We start from the raw sequence: 22,188 nt of genomic DNA on the forward strand, positions 1-22,188 counted from the left end.
GGGGGTGGGGGTTCAAATTACACGATCACTGTGAAGAAAGGAAAGCAGGTTCGGGCAGGGCGGGGAGCGAGAGGTAAGCACACGATGGCTTGGCACGAGCTAGCGAGGCACAGACATATTCACACGTCTGTGCGCCGCCTGGCGAGAATTTGCCGCCGATGTTCCGCCGACCACCGCAGGCCCCGCAGATACGCGTTCCATCCGATGCGCGACGCGACGATGTACACAGTGAATCGCTGTAGCGTCAGCGCCAGGCTGCCTCCGTTTGCCTTTCTACCGATCCGTTTGCTCAAATCCTCGCGAGCTTACACACCATCCAGACAAGGCTCTACCTTTGCAATACATCAGCGAGGCCATCGCATACGCCAACAGCGCGACATCCTCCAGCGACGGCCGAAGATACCCACCATTCCGTACCCGCCGACGCACGAATGACAAACTCGACGTTCACTGAAACGACTCGAAAAACAAGCGGGACACGATGTGTCTCTTGCGAACAGCAGTGGGCGCCTTAAGGTAGCAACAAAAGCGCAGGAAGCTTTGTTCGACCAGACACACCAGAAACTGTCGATCAAGTACACCCTCGCACCAAGCCGCGACAGATCACTAAGCCCAACGAGCCTCCGACAAAGGATACCACCTCCTGACTTCACGCATCCGCCACCGGTATCCCCAACGAACTACCCTATTATGTGCGACAACGTACAAACCCCTACTTAGCTCGGTCGGGCGAGGATACTACAATAGACCTCCGGAGCAAGCACGGCGGCTTATACTGCACCCAGGCAGCTACAACAGGACCCGAGCAAGCTGCGGCAGTTTACAACACCCTACCCAAGCCAGTCGAGCGAGAGGACTACAACAAGATCCAGACGCAAGAACGGCGACTTACACTGCACCCAAGCAGCTACAACAGCTTACGAGATGCTCAACGTTCGCGGGCGAGGGGACTACAGGAGTACTTCGGCGCAAGCAAGATGGCTCATACTCGACCCAGGCAGCTTCGACAGCTTACAGCACCCTGCTCGAACCGGTCAAGCGAGGGGACTACAACAAGATCCAGACGCAAGAACGGCGACTTATACTGCACCCAGGCAGCTACAGCAGAACTGAACAAGGCGCGGAACCTGATCAGAACTGTCGAAGCGAGGAGACTACAAGAGGATCTTGGCGCAAGCATGACGGCCCATATACAAGCCGGGAGACTACAAGAGGATGATCTCTTCCTCAGGCCACCAGCAAGCTGGAAGACCCGATGAAAAGCACCTAAGCGGCATTTAAGCCGACAAAGGCGGAGCAGTTGCTTTTTGGCACGTGCGCTCCAGGAGTTCATGTCAAAGACAATCCCTCTTTACTTCCCGAAGGCGGTTTTTAGTCCGTCACTTCGTTGAAACTGGCTGTAAACCTTTGTTTCCTTGAGCGGTTGGCTTTGTCCCGACTCGTAGTGGCATTGAAGCCGACTCTCAGTGGCATTGAAGCCGACTGGATGAAATCTAAGTGGCGCCTTGCGGTACCAGCTGTGTCAGCAGTAGAGGCGGCTGCAAGCCTGCGCTCTGGTCACACCAGCAGAAGTGGTGTATAGTGTCAGGGGTGGGGAATCATACTTACCTGGAGACGCTTCTTGAAGTTGACGGTTTCAAGATCAGGGTGAGCCTCTAGCTGGCCTCACTGCTGGAAGCCTGCCTCTTCTTGTACGCGGCGGCGGCGTAGCTGTAACCTACTCTCTTTCCAGAGAGTTGGGATGCAAATCCCATCTTACTGGTTGAGCACGAATTACATACCCAATAGCAGCGGCCTTGGAGCACCCTGTCATTCTGGAAGACCCTGGGTACATGCTTCCCAGTCACCGGACATTGATATGGTGACCTCTGGTCGTTGGATTGGTACTTGTGGAAGTGTACCTCAACCTCGCCCGGCATTAGTAACTCCTTAGTACAGTTGGGCCCCTGACACAACTTTGGAGTTCGTACGGTCTTTCGATGCATGAGCTTCTTCTCTTCGCGCAGCGGACGGTTGACTCCCATTCTCCTGCGGTACGCCATGCAGTTTCGGCATTCCACTTCTTCTCCTGGACGCTCAGGGTTGATAGACACGAATGCCATTGGTTCCCACAACGGATCTTTTCGTGGTACGATCTTCCTAGAGCAGTTGCCGCAAGCCGATTTGGCGTACGCGACCCAGTAGCGATACCCCTGAGAAAGGGACCACGTCGAGTTCAGGCCCACTGCAATGCGAGATGTTAGGCCTGCGAAGCGCCTACATTCCCGAACATTCTTGTATAGAGTGTCATTGATGAAGGGCTCTTTGCAATGACCGGGATCGGGACGGTGACCAGGATCCTCGATGGTTCCAAGGTAGAGCATGAAGAAAGTCTCCGCCAAACAAACTAGCCATGGATATGGAGTTTGACCGTAACGTGCAAGAGCGCGAAGGCATACAGTCGAATCGCTCTTCATCACCTCCAGAGCGTGCTTGCCTGTCTCCTTGCTAAGCTTCTTCGTCAGATACTGATTCCACCGCTGAGCAAGCCCGAACTTTCCAGTAGCAGCACCGACATACAGCTGCTGAATCTGCCGGCTACCGTGCATAATGTGTAAGATGTCGACGTAGACACCTTTTTCAATGTTCTGGTCGACCGACCCTCCAGGTAAGTTCACGAGGTCGTCAACCGTGAAGTCAGGCTTTCCGAGAGTGGAACGCACTGAGTCGTCAATGCCGCTGAAAAGACATTCTAGCAGATATTCCTCAGATGCGTTCCGCAGCATTGTGAGCATCCCTGAAACCATTGGTTTCCATGTCCTTCGCTTAACGCTTTTGGGAAGTTCCAAAAATTCGTTGGCGGTGGTCTTGAGGAAACGGATGATGTTGCGGGCGGTCTCTTCGAAACGTTCGAGCCGTTCCTTGTCCTCGAAGTCGACAGCAGCGTCGACCGCGGGAACTCCCAGTCGTGGATCAGAACTCATCCGGAACCTGAGTGGTAGGTTCTGAACAGTCGCCTTCTTCTCACTCTCATCAAGGACTTCGTCCTCATCTTGAAGCCCGTTTCCGATCTCTTCGAAAATCGCGCAGTCACTCGTGCTGGACAACTTTGCAGCTCTTTGCTGCGCAAGGGCCTTTCGTGCGTTACCCTTTCGCTTCCAACCAACAAGTTTCACACGAATCTCGTCAGCGGGCTTCTTGGTTGAATCTGTGACCGAGGATTGTTGCCCCTCGGTTTTCTGCTTCTTCTGAGGAGGGCCGAGATCCTCTGTGAGATCATCGGAGGCCTCAGGAAAGTCCTCATCGTCGCTCAAGTCGTCCAGGAGCGGCCCGTCGTTGTCATCGTCGGCATCAGAAACGTCGTCTCTGTATGCCTTGGTGCCGTAGAACATGGCGTATTCGGCTTCCAGTTTGGCGACGCGCACGAAGTCTGCCTTCAGGGCCTGGAGGTTTTCGCCGTCTCCCTCCGCTACCATCGGCTGAGCCACGACCGGTTGAGCCGCCGCATGTTGAGTACCTGCGTCCCCGGTCGTTTGTGCACGCCGCTTCGCATTCTTTGCCTCTCGCAGGCGATTGTCACGTTCGGGTGACGCCTTACGCTTGGCGTTGTACCTTGCGTGCTCCTCACGTTTTGCTTCGGCCTTGACGCGAGCATCTTCCGCAGCGTCCCACGTCTGCAGCCACGGGATTGTCATGCCACCCGTAGGTGGCGCCTCGCCTCGGCCAAGCAGGATCTGGAGGATCTCTGGCTTTCGCGCCAAGAGGGCTTCGTCGGCGTTCCATTGCCGCAGCCACGCTTCGTCGAAGACGTCTTCTAAAGGTGAGTATCACGGGTCAGCATTGTTCTACCTACTAAGCTCAGTGACTACGAGGCTGTACTTACTCGGTGGAGGTACCTCGCCTCGTTCAAACAGGATCTGCCCGACCCTGGCCTTCTCCTGCTCGAAGGCCCTCTGAGCCTTCGTCTTGTTCGCGCGTCGCGGCGGCATCGCTTCGAGATGCGATGGCGCTCGAGACTCGAGCGGGGATTGTAAATATAAGAGAGGAAAAACTGCTATGCGTACAACGATCGTACGCGTGAGCAGTGGGTGAGTGGTGTTGAAGCAGCTTCAATTGAGATTTTTCGAGGATATACATCGCGACTGCTCACTAGACCCTGAAGCTCGCGCCCACTTTCATCGCAACCGCGTGGTGAGGACGTCCCAAATCGGCTCCACCCTATAGAATACCATGCCATGGAAACAGGAACGCGATTTGGACGCATCATACGAACCAGCTCCTCCAGGCGACTCTCCTCATACCCAACAATCACGAAACACACGTCTTCTTCCAAAGGTATCTCGTGTTGAGGTTACGTGACGCGTGGTGAGGGCCCACTGACTCACATTGCCTGACGCTCCTTTCACATGCGGTCGCTGGGCATAGAAACCGATGGAAAGTGAGCTTTTCTGCCACCATACGAAGTTTGAAGAGAGAGGCGGATGGCATAGCAGACTTGCACTGATGTAGGGTCGCTGATGGGCCCGTCAGTCGCTCGTGGCACTGTCGCTATGTGATGATCGAGACCGTTGCGGGCGCCATGATTGGTCTTCCACATGGCCCCTTACCCTTGACTTTGTTGTTAACATTGCTCCTAGCTCCCGGACCCATATGCTCTCTCGCGTAGTGCAAGCGGAGGGATGCCATCCTTACGCACATTATGTCAGTGGTACCTAGCTACATTGTCCATACTAGAGCCCATGTCAAGTCTCTATGGCTGGCTTCCAGCGCCGCTATGATCTGGTGTAGAGAGGCATCACGTAGGTAGCATACGCGCACTGAGATCACGACGAGGGTACGACACCACGCTCTCTTCCTGTAGCAATACCGGCTAGTGCTTCATAGACCGCACAATCCTCACCTTCTCCAACAACACTGGCTAGTCATTCATGGCCACGCTATTCTCACCTTTTCCAACAACGACAGATGGACCTTCGTGGTTAGTTGCGCCATCCTTACCTTCTCCAACGACAGCGGATGGACCTCCAAGGTCACGCCATCCCCCTCTTGAATCACAACGACTGGTCCTTCATGAGCCACGATCTCCATTCATGCACCAACATCGTATGCGTTGCGTCAACAAGAGCTATGGCGCTTAAGGAATAGGTGAGACGACTCCAACGTAGCTACGGCGCGCGCGCACGACGGCTTTACGAACACTCTACATTCCGATGAAGCGAGTGAAGTACATCACGAGACTGTAGGTCGACGCTGAAAAGGGAGGATGTTGAATGCGGCCATAGATTCACGTACCCTGCTCATCAATCAATACACTCAAAGAGACCTGTTCGCACCTCGAGCCGTCTTGTCTCCGTTCACTTCCAGATACCATACCAACCCGAGTAGCACGAACCTTCCAGTGTCCTCCATCACCGCCCACCACATCACAGCGTCCGAACCCCTTCCAGCCTCCCAAGTTCCACTAGCCCTCTTGCTTTACAGCAGCAGCACCAACGCAAAGCGCCTCATCACCATCGCCTCTACTTCCTCCTGCTTCAATCATACTTCCCTTCGCCGTTAGCAGGCATCGCGCTGAGATCCTCTCCGAGTAACGATAAGGGCGACGAGACATACACGGAGTGAGTGTATGTTGTCTCATTGTTGTATATGGCGCACTCAAGAGTTGCGACATATATCTGCTCTCACTCATGTAACACATCACTCTCTACGCGGCTGGACCGATGCACTACTCCGTAGTCAGTCGAGGCAGCCCTCCATTCGATCATACCGAGGATTGACATCTGCTCTACCTACGAGCTACAAGCTCCACTAAGAACAGGAGATGCATCTTGCCTGACGACCTCTAAGTTCACGATCTTCGCTGCTCGGGTGGCTTCATACGTGGCGTCAGGTAGTCTGTTGGTTTAGAATGCCTCATCCTGTCACTTGAGAACTTAACAGCTATGTATCTCCTATCCTGTCCAGACTACCCTTCGTATGCTGCGAGCAAGCGCAAGGTACTCAATGCTCTATCTGGGTGCTCTTCGTGCGACGCGGATAGGGGTGGTACGATGCCGGTGAAGCAGCTCGCGTTCTCTCCTTCACCGAACACCCTGTTATCACTTGGCGACATCAGAAGTGGGCTGATTTATCTGTGCAGGGCATCTCACTCACGATGAAAAGCATCCATCTGCCACTGGAATATTCGAATGGGTTAACTTCGGCAGTCCTTTGGGCTGCTCCTATTCGTCCGGTGCGGTGAATGAGGGATTCTGCCACTTCACCTGGCCTTGGCTATGCCATAATGGAGACACCGCTTTGGCTGCCGGGCTACTGATTGGAGTCTTCATAGTATCGTGAGTCCAGAAGAAGATGCTCATCGTTCAGCATTTTCACGGTGAGGCTTTGGAGTCGTAGCACGATGGTCCTTGCTGCGGTCACCCTAGGACTATATAAAGAGCGCTTCCCCCCTTCCCAGTCCCCTTCTTTAAGACACCCACTCTCACGTCTGTAAGTTGTTGCTTTTTCCCTTCGATCCAATCCATTCCTTCATTCCGATGTCTCCAGGCATGATCATACCTCCCAAGACATTCCAGTGTCTTCAACATTCACCATCCATCCCTTACACTGCTGGATCTCCGCAGCACACTTCACTCCCTTCACGTTGCATCCTATCCACCATCCCCTATCGTACCATCGCATCATCAGCATCGAGGCCCAATCACCTCTTCCATCATCGCATGTCACGTCATGCCATGTCATGATGTGTTGAGTTCATCATGTTCATACATGGATTGAACATTGACACACACTCAAATGGCACTTTTCATCATTACATTACTAACGCATCGTAGAAATCAACACCATGGCCAACTTCAAGCAAAGTGGGGGCACCCACAACCACTACCACTTCGCCGCCGGCGACAGCAAGGCCGTCGCTGCTGTATGTATATCTCTTTCACTCAACGCTTCTCGTACACATCTTCACACCCATCTACCAACATGCATATCTTCTGCTTGATCCTCGATGGATCTTCCAGCACTACCCTTACCGACATACTTCTCTCCTCTATCTCAAACCATCTTGTTCTCACGACATGAGCAACCCCTATCCTCTTCATCCCCTTCCTTTCGCATGGGTCTTGTTCCAGTTTTGGTCTTCCTTTCGGAAAGATCTTTGCATTTGGATCACTCATTCCTTTTCAGTCATCCTGTTATTGGTATTCATGCTAACGTAAATCTAGGCGCTCCGCAACAACAAGGGCCCGCGGCCCAAGAAGAAGGTCGGCGGGGAGGCCGGCCCCAACGTATGACGATACCGACTCTTTGTTTTTTTCGCAAAGCTCACTTTCACTCAGCGATCCACCCAACGTCGTCGCGCTGCTCGCGCAGCGAAAGAGGAGATCGCGGCTGCTGCTGCTGCTCCCGCTGCCGTTGCCGCCACCAACTCTGTAAGTCAATCCCCCCTTTATCTGAAGCTCCTTTCAAGTCTCCTTGAGCACATCGACATTCTCAGTCTTTGGTGTAAAGATTGGATTCTATTCCATCTTCAATCACACGCAACACTTTTGTCAACTCTCTTACATCTTCACATGCTAACTATTGATCTAGGAGCCCGCCGACGTCGCTGCTGCCGGCGCTGCCCCCGTCGTCGCCCCGGTCGCCGCCCCGGTCGCCGCCCCCGTCGCCGCGCTCGAGGCTGCTGCGGCGCCTCCCGCTCCTGTAAGTGCTATTCAATTCCTACTCAACGTCCTCGTTTCATTAGATGACTTCATCTTTGCAACACGAAACATCCATCTACATCCCTTTTGTTTCCTCAACATCATCTGTATACCGACGATACCTCTCCCTTCAACTCCCCCTTCATTTCATTACCACATCTCTCATCTCTTTTGTTGTTCTATGATGGATTTCTTCATCGTTTTCAACGTCACTGGTCGCTTCAATACGCAGTATGTATACTAACAAGCTTTTAGGCCGACAACACCCCTCCCGCGCCCGCGCGCCCCGCCGCCCCGCCCATTGTGGCCGCTGGTGGTGCCGGTGATGCTGCTGCTGGCGCTGCTGCTGGTTGCCGTGCGGCTGCGGACGCGCAGCCCCACGTTGAAGATGTCGACGAGGAGATGGGGGACGCCCCTGACTGCTTTGAGTATTTGGGCCTCACGGGCATGATGTCGCGTTTGTGGGAGCAGTAGTTGTGCGCAGTAGTGTTGTCTGGTCTTTCGGCCCGGTCCCGTGTGTGGGGCTGGGCCATGTATGAATGAACAATGTCTCCGGTATATACCTATCTGAATATGCTATAGTGATGTGTGAAGTACTTTGAAGAAGCCAAACCTAGTTTTTCAATGACTCGAGCCCCAATAACATTTCAGCGAAAGCTAACTTCTAACTGCATTGACAAAGATGTTTATCCTTTTGATAAATAGATGACTACTTGCGTTGCTAACTTCGTGCGTAACGTGAGCAGATACAAGGAGTGTGCAATGGGTTTGAAAGAGAAATGGAAGGCAGCATCATAAAGTTTTCGTGGTTTGATGCCGGAATGTCAGACGTGCCAGACGTATACACTACGTCGTCTGTGCCCGGGTTGTTCATGCCAGGCGCAGTGTATCCTTTAGAGTGTGTCAAACTCTACACCTTCGGCAAAACGTACTTCATTGTAGACGGCAACTAAAGTATAGGCTATGCATCTTCGCGACACTGTAGTCCGCTCAACGTCGATTATAGACTTAGCCAACATTGAACTTTGTGTACTAACGAACTCATCAAGCCTCAATATGAACCCTGACTCATGATGAGCGGCATAGGCTTGCGAACCGCGCACCGATTCGGACTTTCCGCTCGTAAGAGCAGTAGGGTCTAGACGAACTCGCAGTATCATGACTTTGCGCGCATAGTCCGTTGAACGCACTGAAGTACTACAGGCTTCGTCATGAGCCCAGCGACCGAAGAATGTCAGGCCGAAGTATACGTCTAGTCGGGCATAGTCGTGAGGGATCTGAACAGCCGTTTGGTCATTTCAAGAAGTACATCTATGAACTTACACCAGTACAGTCTGTTCACGTGCTATCATCAGGACATGTTAGTGATGCAGATGATGTGTCGCGGCAAGGAGATGTTTTTCGAAGACTCTCTGAGTAGCTTGAATTGCAGTAGAGGCTGGAGTACTCAAACCATTTTTACCGAGCGTTTCTCATTCCAAGGGTACGCTGAGGTGTGACCGGCTCTACTATAAGTAAGTTCTACAAGACACGATGAGCCCATGTATGCGGTAAACATGTAGGCTGCTTTACACCCATTGAATGCTTTCTTCGCTCTCAACACGGTATATAGGGCTTGCAGCCGCCTGTACTACCTACACAGCTGGTAGCGCGAGGCGCCACTTACATCCAGGAGACTTCGTCGCAATACTGCCGGCTACTATAGCCGCTCTCGAAGATTGAGTTACACGCCGCCCTAGCTTTATCACAGTTGGCTTCATTGCCGCTACGAGTAGGGACAAGGCCAACCCGCTCAAGGAAACGCAGGCTTACAACGAATGTTCCAACGGAATGACGGAACGAAAACCGCCTTTGGATCTCGATGGCGGATGCGTGAGCAGGAGAGGACGTGTACTTGATCGAAAGCTTTTGGCGTGCCTCTTGATGTGAAAGACAGTATGCTTTTGGTTGAGAGGAGCTCATACGCTGTCGTCGCTAGCTTCAAACGCTTACTGCTATTCGCGCGATTCCCATCGTGTTCCGCTTTTTTTTCTTCCGAGTTGGTCGAGCGATGTAATGTTCTAGTATGAACAGTGATCTGGTAGTTCGCGTGTCGGCAGGTTCTATGAGCGTAGTAGTCCAGGAATTGGTGTGAATGGAGGTGGACATCGCGCTGTTTAATGAATACGATGGCCAAGGAGTCCGCACCAGAGTTGTATTGTAACAGCGTTATGGTGACTACATAGGTTTCGAGGTGTATCTATCGTCACTTGACTCACCCTTGAATTCTTTTGTCGTCGGACAGCGTCACCTCGGATGGGTGATACGATAAGTACCTAGGTATGCGTGCACCTCAGGAAAACGACTTCGGGAGCTCCATGTAAGCAAAGCATTGAGATTCGATCTGACTCTAGCGAAACAGCGATCAATCACCTGACCAATGTAACGCATCGTAAACGTTGAGCCTTCGCCGATGGTGTCATTCGTTGGCGCCGACATCGCCATTGATGCAGGCACCGCGCATGGCGGGGTTGGACTTGTGCGTGTGGCGGGGCAGGACAAACGCAATTGCATTCAATGAAACACAAATGCCTTCGCAGTGTGTCTCCGTTCGTAGACAATCGTCAATCAGACTACGGCGACGCCAATGGTGATCATGCAGCGGCCTAGTCGACGCGTGCAGGCGACCCGGAATTTGACAGGGCGAGACGCGGTCCCTTGACTCAACTGCGATCCCGGAGTCATCACAACATTTTTCCCCACGGGGACCATTACTTCACATCGTCTTTGGGACATACACGACAGCCGTCACCAATTACACTTTTTTACTTTGCATTGCGCTAGATCGTCGATTGGTATTACACATAATGTCCTCACACACAGCATCGCAGCGGTACCTGAGTACCCGAGGAGGATCCTATGACGTGAGAGCGACCCAGCGAGGATGCGCTCAGACGGTTGCTAACAGGGCATAGTTCTCCTTCGAGGAAGTCGTCCTCAAGGGTCTCGCTTCCGACGGCGGCCTCTTCATTCCCGAAGAAATCCCCACGCTGCCCGACGACTGGGCGTCCAAGTGGAAGAACCTCTCCTTCGCAGACCTCGCTTTTGAGATCTTCTCTCTCTACATCTCCTCGTCCGAGATCCCGGCTGCAGACCTGAAGGACATCATCCACCGCAGCTACTCCACATTCCGCGCACAAGACGTCGTACCCACCGTCACGCTCGACAAGGAGAAGAACATACATCTGCTGGAATTGTTTCACGGCCCTACATTTGCCTTCAAGGATGTCGCGCTTCAATTCCTCGGCAACCTCTTCGAGTACTTCCTCGTGCGCAAGAACCAGGGCAAAACTGGACGCGACCGGGAGCATCTGACCGTCATTGGCGCGACAAGTGGTGATACCGGCTCAGCAGCCATCTACGGTCTGCGCGGAAAGAAGGATGTGTCCGTCTTCATCATGCACCCGCATGGCAAGGTCAGCCCGATCCAGGAAGCGCAGATGACGACCGTCATGGACGCCAACGTGCACAACTTGGCTGTAGACGGCACATTCGACGACTGCCAGGTAGGCATCCTCAGGAGCAGCGGCTGGCATAGCTAACACGTCCAGGACTTCGTCAAAGCGCTCTTCGCAGACCCCGAGATCAACAAGACGCACCAACTCGCCGCCGTCAACTCGATCAACTGGGCCCGTATCCTCGCGCAGATCACCTACTTCTTCTACTCGTACTTCGACCTCATCAAGCAGGAGTCCTTCCTGCCCGCCTCCACCGTCCGCTTCGTCGTGCCCACCGGCAACTTTGGCGACATCCTTGCCGGCTTCTTCGCGAAGCGCATGGGCCTGCCAGCCGAGAAGCTGGTCATTGCCACAAACGCGAACGACATTCTACACCGCTTCTGGGAAACTGGCAAGTACGAGAAGAACCCCGTACATGGCAAGCAGGCTGAGGGCGGAATCCCTGAGGATGGCGCCAAGGCGCACGAGAGTGGAGTCAAGGAGACGCTGAGCCCAGCCATGGACATCCTCGTCTCGTCCAACTTTGAGCGTTTGCTCTGGTTCCTGTCATACGACGTGTATAGCTCAAACTCAGACGCGGTATCACAACGAAGGAGTCAAGCCGGTGATCACGTACGGAATTGGCTTAACGACTTGAAGACGAACGGTGGTTTCGCCGTCGACAAGCAGATCCTCGAAGCAGCACAGTCCGACTTTGCCTCGTATCGCGTCAGCGACCAGGAGACCCTCGAGATGATCAAATACGTCTTTAACGCAGAGTCATCGAAGAGCTACGTCCTCGACCCACACTCTGCCATCGGTATTGCAGCAGCGCTCCGCTCAGCTGAGGTATCCAAGCCTCCCTCTACACACCACATCGCGCTCGCGACAGCGCACCCGGCGAAGTTCGCGAATGCGGTCGAACTCGCGCTGCCAGAGCAGAAGGAATACTTCCAAGAGAAGGTACTGCCAGTTGAGTTCAAGGGTCTCGAGGACAAGCCGCGAAGAGTCAGCCATGTCAAGAGGTCAGAAGGCTGGCAAGGCGTACGCAAGGTCGTCATTGCAGAAGTAGAGGCAGAACGACAAGCTGCGGAAAGCGGTGCGCAGTAGATGGTAGATAGGCTGGGTATAGACAGGCTTTGTTTACGCATCTTTGCATAGACCATAAATGGTAGCTGTCCTGAGAATAGATCTCAATTATGTTGTTCATGCTCTAAACTTTACGCAATCACGAATCTCCATGCTTGAAGTAAGTCATCCCCCGTCCTTTCCGCAGCTTGTCGTTCTGCCTCTACTTCTGCAATGACGACCTTGCGTACGCCTTGCCAGCCTTCTGACGTTGAGCAATCCCCTATTGGCAAAAGTTGTCTTGCAATAGGTGTCCTTTTCGTTTTCTCCAGACATATCACTTCACCAGCACTCGTTGAGAAAATCCTAGTCCAACGCATCCTCAGCTACCTACTGAACGGGTCTTTACATTAATCTCTCTCCTTTGCGTTAGCATCCCTCTCCCTAACCACTTCAGTCTCGAACTCCAAACCAGCTCTCCTTCTCACAGTCCCAAAAACAGCACTACTATCGCACCTCCTCCCCCTCTCCTCCCCATAAACCCTCGCCTCCTCCGCAGCCTCAAGATACATCTCTCCGATCCCCAACCTCATCCCGTTCTCCCTCGCAAGACTAACCCCATGACCCACATCCTTAATCCCCAGCTCCAACCCCGAAGAAGGTGCCTGGCCTTCCGGCGGAAAGTAACTCCCACTCGTCAACCGTTTCGAAACGCCATGTGCGTAGCCACCGAAGTTTTCTCCAATCAGGGTTTCGAGGACAGAAGCAGGCAGCCCGGTTTTTTCAGCTAGAACGTGGGCTTCACTAAGGAGCAGCATGAGACCTGCGGTTATGAAATTGCTTGTTGTTTTTAGTAATAGCGCCTGTGATGGTTCTTCACCCACTCTGATCACCGCGCGTGCGATCACGTTCTCCAGGAAAGGCAGGATGGGGGTGATGGCAGATGGGGGGCCCGCAACGGCGATTAGGAGTCGTCCGGCTTGGGCGAGGGGTGTGGCGCCGAAGACGGGGGCCGCGATGTAGTATGCGCCTGTGGAGGTGCAGTGGGCGGCATTCATTGATGTGGTGGAGGGGTGGACGGTTGTTGTGTCGATTATGGTCTTGGTGGTTAGGGGGCTCTTGGATAGGTCGCTGGATAGGATGCAGGACAAGATGGTGGATGTGATGATTTTGTCGGCTCTGTCGTCGCTTACCTGGGGGTTGTTCGTGAGATCATGGGTTTATGTTGGGTATGGTGAAGACTCACGGAAACGAATATCACATCGCAGTTTTGAACCAATTCTGTGACCCCCGAACAGGGCGTGCCTCCGATGTCTTTCAGGCTGTCACCTCGTGAGAGAGTTCGGTTCCAGTACTTCAGTGGTGGTAGATTGTTCTGTGACAGATGTTTCTGTATGTTGATTGCCATGGCTAGACCCATGGATCCTAGGCCTATCCATCCCAGGCGGAGAGGCTGTTGTGTAGACATGTTGAGCAAGTGTAGGAAGACGTATTCTGAGATGGGTTGCAATACTGCTGATTTGAATGCTACACTTATCCCCAAGGTGAAGTGACTCAACTTGAAGACGTAGGTATGAGTATACATGCACACGAATCGAGTATGCAGCACACTAGTGTGTATTAGGCAAGCGACTATCTGATATAAGCGGATATCCCAGGAAGACTGCGGTAGTGGATATAACTCTCAGTCCTGCATCCTCTTAGTATATCAGGGTAATGAATACCTTGCGTAAGGCCAGTAGGACTAGAGCCACGAAATCGTCAGCTGTATTGTATTGCACGCCATCAGTGTAGCTTGTAACAAGAGCTCAATGCCGAATGATACCATTCCTTGTATTTTGTCAATAATGTAAATAATACAAGTGATGCATGGAGGACCCCAAACTCCTGGCTATGCTGATGATCGTAGATGGAAATGAACCAATCTCCAATAGTTTTGCTTATACATCTCGCGACCATGCTGTGACGGTAATCCACCATATCCTACTCCCCTCGCATTCCTTTGATCCAAGCTGTCACTTTGGAGGCCGAGCGCTGCAATAGCACTGTCTTCAGAGGCAACGTATCTCCAGAAGTCTACTCTTCGTCCTCATCATCGTCAACCACACGTCTCCGCTTCGTCCGGCTAACAACCACCTCATCATCGTCGTCGTCGTCGGCAGCAACACCACCCCGTGCTCGCTTGGGACTCGCCGCAATACCCTCATCTGGATCATCGTCGTCGTCCACGATCTCCGGTTCCTCGTCACTAGCGGCGATGAAGTCGTCCTCCTCGTCGTAGTCGTCCTCGCGATTCCTTCTTGGGCCACCGTAGTCCTCGTCGTCACTCCAGTCACGCCGTAAGCCACCCTTCTGCGCGTTCTTCTTCCGAGCTGGGCGATCTTCCAATCCGTCAATGTCGAGACCTCCTGAAGCGCGACCGCCGGTGCGGCCCATGGTGCGGTTTGCACGCTCTGCCTGGCGCGCTTCGTGCTTCTCGCGGGCGCGCAATTGCCTCTGCTTCTCCTTGAACGTGGCCTCTTCGCGTTGTCGGCGGAGCTCGGGGTCTTCATCCACGTTGATGAAGGATATGGCTTGGTCGGCATCGTCTCGGCCCTTTGCTGCGACCTTGGCAAGGTCGTTTTGCAGCTTTTCCAGCGCGGCGTCTTTTGTGTTCGATGTGGGTACGACGTTGAGGGAGGCCGTGAGCTTGTTCGTGACGCGCATAACGTTCGCTTCCTCGTACGGCGCAACCAGGTATGTGTAGCTCTCCTTCTTCGCGCTCGTCTTTCCATTCTTCTCGTCTCTGACAGCCGTTGGTGTGGGAATCTTCGGGTTGACTTGTGGTGGAGCAAGGGTGTTCGCATCGATGTCGTACTGGGTTGTAGGGTCGGTCGCAAGCTGAAGGGTTAGGGAGCCGTCTGACCACCTGAGAATCCGAGCATTGGATTGTAGGACGGCGTTGTTCGAGGGTGAGCGTCGCCATCTGACCGTGGTCATGGCGGTGTTGTAGGCTGAGAAGTGCTCAGACGCGGCGAGCTTGGAGTGGTGGTCTGTAGTCGGCGGCTGGAAGGTCTTGTGATCGAATGCTTTGTCTTCGAAAGACAAGAAGCGCGGCACTTTCAAAAGGTAAAGCTCGTTGTCGGTGGGCTCGGGAACGGGATGTCGCGCCAGGTCGGCGTCCATGTATGCAAATGTCTGTTGCTCGACCTCCTCCACAGCTTCGGGTGCTCTGACGCGATCTGCCCGTCCCTCATCGTCGCCGGAATCGAGTTCTGCATCATCAAGCTTTCGGTGCTCACTAAACACGTCAGTCTGATACTGGTACTGGGTTCTTCGCGACCTACGCTGGCGCATCTTCACCTGCATCCCCGTCTCCGTCGCCAAACAGGTCATCTTCATCATCCTCGAGACCGTTGTCCTCCACAGTGTTTAGCGGCGTGCCCTCGTCGGCATTCCCAGCAGGAGTTGCCTGCCCATTGACTTCTTCGTCGGAGAGTTGGCCCGCGTCGGACATGGTCGCGGTTGGTGGTTTGCTGGTGCCTCTGTTGGTATCGTATCCAGGCTCTTCAAGACAGCGACGCGACCGTAGACCTAGAGTTGCGAGTAAATTGACGAGATAGATGCGGTAAAGGTACGCGCACCGATTGATGGCCGCGATGAACAAAGTTGCGACCAGTAACCCATGAGGATCGCGCTATCCCAACACAGCCTAGCGTGCCGCCCCTTCTCGATGCAGCCCTTAGGAGAGTGGGCCCAAAAAGCGTGCCCGCTCGAGACGTATCACCAACATCCTCCCCCTCAATCCTCTTGCATACCTTCATAAGCCGGCCTCTCTAGGTGCATTGGACGTATCTGCCCCGTACCCCCCACACTAAATTCCACGAATCCGCAAATCATGGCCTCTTTTTTCGCAAACGTGTAAGTTGCTTGGCACATGCTCCCCTTCCTCAAATGCTCGCGCCTCCCACCCCCAGTCCACGGCCTGAAACATTCAGGCATTTGCTGCATGTCGTCTCACGATTTCACTTTCTGATATGCACCACTTTTCGGCATCTCCCTACCGTCTTATTGTGTTATAACTTGCGTCCGTCGGAGCCTGAAGTTGTCTTTTCCTCATTCTAACAACTTCACCGATAGTCGCCAAGGATTGGCTGGTCGATCCAACAAGGGCCAACAGCAGCAGGGCAAAGGTGGCTCCGCGTCGCCAACCACTCCATACTCGGCTTCACCAACAAACCAACAACCTCCAGGCCAACCGCCTATGCCCCATTCTCCCGCTCTATCCTCTGCCATGTCGTTCGAAAGCCAAGGTGCTCCGTCGGATGGGTCCGTGCCGTCTGGCTCCCGCAGACCGCCTTTCTTCTTCCGCGAAGAGTACTCCAACTTGATCGTCAAGGGTAACTTTATGACTTTGGCTGCGAAGCCGAAGCTAGTCGAAGAGGGCGAATGGCTTGCACATCAAGGTATGTTCATACTTTTCAATGCCCCGATATCGCTAAGCATGTGACCAGTTGTCGAGCAGTACAGGCTACTCGAGCAAATGATTGAAATCATCAAGGTAACAGACGACCGGACAGGCAAGCCTGTCTGCAACCCAGATACCTGCCCTACCATGTCTGCCAGTGGCCACACATACACCTGGCTGGACAATAACAAGAAGCCCATCAAGATCCCCGCAATCCAGTACATCAACCTCGTACAAAAGTGGATCGTGGGCAAGATCAACGACCCCAACATCTTCCCCACAGACACCACAGCCATTTCTATCGGAGCATCAACCTACGCTTCTGGTTCCATGACACCAACCTCAACGCCACAGCCTCTCGGCCCAACCAGTTCCAATGCCTCAATGTCCCAACTCGCCGGGCGCGAGTGGCTCGGCAAGTCCTCTGGCTTCCCTGAAACTTTCGAAGGAGACATTAAGAGTATCTACCGCCAGATGATGCGATGCTATGCACACATCTACCATGGCCACTGGCTCGACCCGTTCTGGAACGTGAGTGCGTACAAGGAGCTCAACACGTGCTTCATCCATTTCATCAACGTCGGCAAGCTGTTCAACTTGATCGGCGACAAGGAAATCGAGCCCATGCAGCCGCTGGTCGACCTCTGGGCTGAGAAGGGTCTGCTTCCGCCAATCACGGCAGCCAAGGAGGCAGGTGGGCAGCAGGCTGCACCCGCGTCTTGAGCGACAAGAGTATTCCACTTAAGTAACGAAATGGGCGCCATTTGACATGGAACACCACATCAGCAAGCTATCAACATTTATCGCCTTGCATGGGTAGCGTGAGGGGTCTGAGGGGATGATTGGCGTTCTGGCATGTATTACGATTTGCGCAATGTAGCCCTACATGTGAATAGAGCAATGAACAGTTCTGAACAACTTCTCGGGTCACCACACACATGCAGTCAAAACAGCAGCTAGTAAGAAGAGACTCAAATTTGATAGTACCACGTAAAGTAACCAGAGAACTGATTTCCCAACGATCCCAGAAACGAAATGTCATAGTACTTCACACAAACTCCAATGGCGAAAAGAGAAGAGAAACCATGTGTCTCCGCTCCACCATCCGATCTGACATTTGACACCGATGCAAATACATTTCATGGGTCCGTGGTTTTGTAGAGATGCGTCATGGCTGGGCTCTGCCACAACGATGGGGCGTGCGTTCGTTATAAGAGGTCTGTGCTAGCAGACGGTTGGCATTTTCGTGACTCGCTATGTGACGGTTCGCGCTCGCCAAACTTAGTTGTGACCGGCCTTGCGAAGAGAGTTGCTCAACCACTCGAGACCCTCGTAGAGACCGTCACCGGAGGTAGCGCAAGTCGACTGGATGTACTGCAGGGGGTTAGTTGACAGGCGTTTGAAGCAGGGGGGACCCGGAACATACCCAGGCACGTTGTCGGAGGCTGTGAAGACCAAGCTTGTCGGTGATCTCAGCGGCGTTCATGGCGTTCTGACGCATTGTTAGTCGTTTGGACATTTGTGTTCACGGCTGCTGAAACCTACAGGCAAATCCTGCTTGTTGGCAAAGACAAGGAGGAGAGCGTCCCGCAGCTCGTCCTCGTTCAACATGCGCTGGAGCTCCTCACGCGCCTCAACAACACGGTCGCGATCGTTGCTGTCAACGACGAAGATGATACCCTGGGTGTTCTGGAAGTAATGCCTCCACAGAGGACGGATCTTGTCCTGACCGCCGACATCCCACACGGTGAACTGAATGTTCTTGTACTCGACGGTCTCGACGTTGAAACCTGTAGGTCGAAGAATCAGCGCATTGTCCTGATTGAGCTCATGCTGCACATCGCGACGTACCGATGGTGGGGATGGTGGTGACGATTTCACCGAGCTTGAGCTTGTAGAGAATGGTGGTCTTTCCGGCAGCGTCAAGACCGACCATGAGAATGCGCATCTCCTTCTTTCCCCATAGCTTATCGAACAGCTTCGAAAATGTGAGACCCATGATTGCGGTGGGTGTGTGTGGTAGTATAGGGCGGGTGAGTTGGGAGGCGGTGTATAGACTCTCGAACCTGCGACACTAGTTGTCAGAAGAGGGTTGAGGAGAGTATCGTGGCCTTATCGGCTGGTATTGAGCACGGTGACGGGAGTCGCATGGCCGGCGCAGCCATGTTGAGCGCCCATTGCGGAGTCGACTCGAGGCCACGAGGGAGCTGGCCAGGCGCCGGCTACGGGTTGGGCAAAGCAAACGCAGAAAAAACAATGCAGCGGCGATTGACTTACGGACAGGTTCAAGAGAGTCGGTGGTATTCAGGGATGGGGCGGGTGGATGTGATGTACTCTAAACGATGCACAGGAAGGGCTGCGTTGAAGAGATGTGGTGGAAAGCGCGGCGAAGTCTGGGCACTGTTCGTAAGCTGGCAAGTGCCACAGACACGTGACAAGGGCGGCGATCGCTTATCGTCGTTTTGTTGAAGGAGTTGCGGTGAGAGGCTTCTTGCTTTCAGCTATTCCTTTACTTGGAACGCTTCTTATGATCGCTACTAAGAACTTGACACGTTTTGGCTCTCCTGAAGGCCGGATGTGGAACCCCAAGGCACCCATTTATGTTCGGTTGGGCGATCAGCTGCCCCGGGATTGCGTGAGCTCCAGACCCACACCTATCCGCACTACTGACTGGGCAACCGCTGTATACTGACGTCTGACCAACGCGACGTGTAGTTCGTGAGATATTCTGGGTCGCATTGATCAATGCGCATGCTATTGTCTTTCAGGGCGACCGAGGGACGCGGACCACTTAGAACACCTTGAAGTCTAGCAACGGGACGGTATGGTTCAACCACATCAGTAAGTTGAGGCACATTCTCCTGATTTAGGCATCAATACTCCAAGAGAACAACATCACATCATCGAGCGGAGACGTGGTTATTGCAAGGCAGTATTGACATTGATGTCGCATCAGCTAATCTCGCCGTATCCTCGTCGCCCGCATCTGTCTTCTGCTCCGGTCGTTCATCTAGCTTGTCGCTCGAGTATCTCGACTACCCTAACTCCATCAGCGAACCTAAACCTTGGTGGCCATGGCTCCAGCAGCCCGGATGATAGTACGGAAGCACAGAGAGACGCTTGCAATCCAAAGGCCACTGCGGACAAGTGTAGGCGCCTGAGTTGAAGTGGTGATGTAGGCGGCAGTGTAGGCGGCCCTGACAGCTAGGAACGAAGCGCTGAACGAAGCGAGCTCGCCCTGCGGCAGGCCAGCCATGTTACCGAGGATGACGGCGCCCATGAAGAGAGGAAGGTTCTGTTACTGTTAGTTCGACGGATGTTACAACAAGAGTCGATCAAATCTCACCTCCATCCCGTTGGCATGACAAGCCTCCATACGTTCGTACTTGGCATAGGTCTCAGCAGGCAGACGCTTCTTGAGCTCGGCCTTCATGTCGTTGGAGCGCGGGCTTCGGTTGTCCCACTCGAGGAGATTGCCCCGAGTAGCGACACTCACAGCGAGAGCGTGAGGCAGGAACGAGACTGACCATCGAGAAACTAGGTTAAACTACCGATCGAATGTAATCTCTCACCGGACAGCTTGTACATACGGATGAGGTAGGCTGGAATCGCCAAGACCGAGGCGTTGTAGCCGTCGAGGAAGGAAGGCATGTTGTTCTTGCGAGTGTCTGGCTGTTGTTAAGGTGTCGTGTGTTGGTAGAGGAAGAAGGGAGCTCTGTTGTGAGCGACGAGCTTTATTCGTCTTGTGGGGCTGTATTCCGCGGTGACTGCCTTAAGAAGTGAGTACCCCAGGTGAAGTGAGGGTCGCTAGCACGGGTGCTCTTTCCTTGCGAGGACATGTTCTACGGCCCGCAGTGACACCGCTACGTGAATGTGGAAGTCGCGCAGTCACGGACAACAACGCTACACCTCATACAAGGAAAAGATTGAACCGGCCTGCAGCATACATTAACATAGAAACATGCAAATCAGATAACCTCAGGTCTACGCTCCAGGGTATTCAGCTTTCTCCATGAGTGAGCTGGCTAGGTCAGATCGTGGAGACATCGCGCACTCAACCTCAGGTGTCTATAGGGCCACAGGGTGTACGAAAAAGACCCTGCAAGGGTCTCAAGAGCTATGGAGGAGGCAAGCGATTTGATCCTTGGTATTCGGCAGGCTACCTCTACAGCTCGCTGACTGTCACTGCGGGGCGTGTTGTATGCCCCACCTTCAGGGCTGTCACCATACGCATCGCCCCCTCCGTACAATTTTCCCCCCACGCTATACCTTCATCTAGCGATTGCATCCGTGTTTATTACATTGCGCAAACACACGATACGTTACGATTGCCCGGAAAGACCGCCTCAACGATACCAAGCCTTGTTCAGTCGATCGACATGGACGTCGCGAAAAATGCTTCTCGACAAGTTTGTGCTGTCTGTTGGGGAGTTTGCGGATTCGCATCAAGCAGAGAGAATCTTGAGATGGCCAAAAGTCAAGAGGGTCTCACTTCGTTTTGTCAGGCGCGAGACTTACTTGCAGCATCAGCTCAATGTGAAATGTGTGACTATCTGTTCAACGACGCCAAAAAGGACACCAGTCGTTTCAATCTAGATGCAAGAATCGCCATCAACATACAGTTTTCTAAGTTCGGAGGAGTAGAGACTTTTAAAGGTTCTGTCGATAATCTAAGGGTTTTTACGAAGGTAGAGGGGGAAGATTCACGTTGGTTCGCAGACTCAGGCTGGTCGGATGAATTGGGGTTTATTACATGGTCCGTTCTGGCTCACCGTGGTTCGTATCCCGCCCGCAACCATGACATAGCATCAACTGACATGGTTTGTGATATTCAGATGATCCTGCGGCAGCAGAGATTAAATGTTCTCCAGTCAATCACGACGTCAGCTCTAGCACCGAGCAAGCGAAATCATGGATTGAAGAGTGCAAGCAGTTTCACAAGCACTGTCCCGAACCCGCTATTCCTCTATTACCCACAAGAGTTTTAGATGTCAGCGAACAAGCTATTCGACTGCATATTTCCAACGGCGAACGGTGTCATTACTGTGCTCTAAGCTATTGTTGGGGTGGTCCACAACCAGTACGGACGTTGACCGAAAACATAGAAAACCACAGAACCGGCATCGAAGTCTCAGCTCTACCACAAACTATACAGGATGCAGCATCTTACACGAGGAAATTGGGGGTCAAATATTTGTGGATTGATTCGCTATGTATCGTGCAGGACAGCGTAGATGACAAGCGTCAAGAAATTGCGAGGATGGCAAGCACTTATCAAAATGCGTTGGTCACCATTGCAGCTACGAACGCATCAAGATGTGTAGACGGCTTTCTATCGAAAAGACGCAGACCGAATTATGAAACTTTTGTCGGAGATCTTCCCTGGAGCTGTCTCGATGGTAAGCTTGGGAAGGTGTCCTTGCACCGTCAATTTTCTGGAAAACCACGCGAGGAGCCACTCGACGGAAGAGCATGGGCCCTGCAAGAATTTTTACTTTCTCCACGCGTACTATCTTTC

General features: G+C 53.1%; 8 protein-coding genes across 8 annotated transcripts; 3 read left to right on the forward strand and 5 right to left on the reverse strand.

Annotated features, from left to right (window-relative positions):
* Positions 1 to 1,655: 1,655 nt before the first annotated feature.
* On the reverse strand, positions 1,656 to 3,968 carry J4E86_009027 (uncharacterized protein; the record flags this gene model as incomplete). Its single annotated transcript, XM_051449534.1, has 2 exons — positions 1,656 to 3,793; positions 3,863 to 3,968. 2 exons carry the CDS (start codon positions 3,966 to 3,968, stop codon positions 1,656 to 1,658), a joined length of 2,244 nt encoding a protein of 747 aa, XP_051299388.1.
* A 2,855-nt stretch (positions 3,969 to 6,823) lies between these two features.
* On the forward strand, positions 6,824 to 8,153 carry J4E86_009028 (uncharacterized protein; the record flags this gene model as incomplete). Its single annotated transcript, XM_051449535.1, has 5 exons — positions 6,824 to 6,901; positions 7,203 to 7,265; positions 7,317 to 7,409; positions 7,570 to 7,680; positions 7,935 to 8,153. 5 exons carry the CDS (start codon positions 6,824 to 6,826, stop codon positions 8,151 to 8,153), a joined length of 564 nt encoding a protein of 187 aa, XP_051299389.1.
* A 2,372-nt stretch (positions 8,154 to 10,525) lies between these two features.
* J4E86_009029 (uncharacterized protein) lies at positions 10,526 to 12,265 on the forward strand (the record flags this gene model as incomplete). The annotated part of the gene is made up of 3 exons (XM_051449536.1): positions 10,526 to 10,582; positions 10,634 to 11,224; positions 11,270 to 12,265. The coding sequence occupies 3 exons, from the start codon at positions 10,526 to 10,528 to the stop codon at positions 12,263 to 12,265; spliced, it is 1,644 nt and encodes a 547-aa protein (XP_051299390.1).
* Positions 12,266 to 12,633: 368 nt separating this feature from the next.
* J4E86_009030 (uncharacterized protein) lies at positions 12,634 to 13,691 on the reverse strand (the record flags this gene model as incomplete). Its single annotated transcript, XM_051449537.1, has 2 exons — positions 12,634 to 13,416; positions 13,470 to 13,691. 2 exons carry the CDS (start codon positions 13,689 to 13,691, stop codon positions 12,634 to 12,636), a joined length of 1,005 nt encoding a protein of 334 aa, XP_051299391.1.
* A 608-nt stretch (positions 13,692 to 14,299) lies between these two features.
* J4E86_009031 (uncharacterized protein) lies at positions 14,300 to 15,719 on the reverse strand (the record flags this gene model as incomplete). The annotated part of the gene is made up of 2 exons (XM_051449538.1): positions 14,300 to 15,503; positions 15,550 to 15,719. The coding sequence occupies 2 exons, from the start codon at positions 15,717 to 15,719 to the stop codon at positions 14,300 to 14,302; spliced, it is 1,374 nt and encodes a 457-aa protein (XP_051299392.1).
* A 777-nt stretch (positions 15,720 to 16,496) lies between these two features.
* Positions 16,497 to 17,393, forward strand: J4E86_009032 (uncharacterized protein; the record flags this gene model as incomplete). Its single annotated transcript, XM_051449539.1, has 2 exons — positions 16,497 to 16,668; positions 16,717 to 17,393. The coding sequence occupies 2 exons, from the start codon at positions 16,497 to 16,499 to the stop codon at positions 17,391 to 17,393; spliced, it is 849 nt and encodes a 282-aa protein (XP_051299393.1).
* Positions 17,394 to 17,951: 558 nt separating this feature from the next.
* J4E86_009033 (uncharacterized protein) lies at positions 17,952 to 18,669 on the reverse strand (the record flags this gene model as incomplete). The annotated part of the gene is made up of 4 exons (XM_051449540.1): positions 17,952 to 18,044; positions 18,097 to 18,162; positions 18,216 to 18,460; positions 18,522 to 18,669. The coding sequence occupies 4 exons, from the start codon at positions 18,667 to 18,669 to the stop codon at positions 17,952 to 17,954; spliced, it is 552 nt and encodes a 183-aa protein (XP_051299394.1).
* Positions 18,670 to 19,728: 1,059 nt separating this feature from the next.
* J4E86_009034 (uncharacterized protein) lies at positions 19,729 to 20,321 on the reverse strand (the record flags this gene model as incomplete). The annotated part of the gene is made up of 3 exons (XM_051449541.1): positions 19,729 to 19,965; positions 20,017 to 20,192; positions 20,243 to 20,321. 3 exons carry the CDS (start codon positions 20,319 to 20,321, stop codon positions 19,729 to 19,731), a joined length of 492 nt encoding a protein of 163 aa, XP_051299395.1.
* Positions 20,322 to 22,188: the final 1,867 nt, after the last annotated feature.

The sequence above is a fragment of the Alternaria arbusti genome, assembly GCF_024043155.1.
Source record: "Alternaria arbusti strain BMP 1465 chromosome Unknown scaffold_15, whole genome shotgun sequence".
NCBI lineage: Eukaryota > Fungi > Ascomycota > Dothideomycetes > Pleosporales > Pleosporaceae > Alternaria > Alternaria arbusti.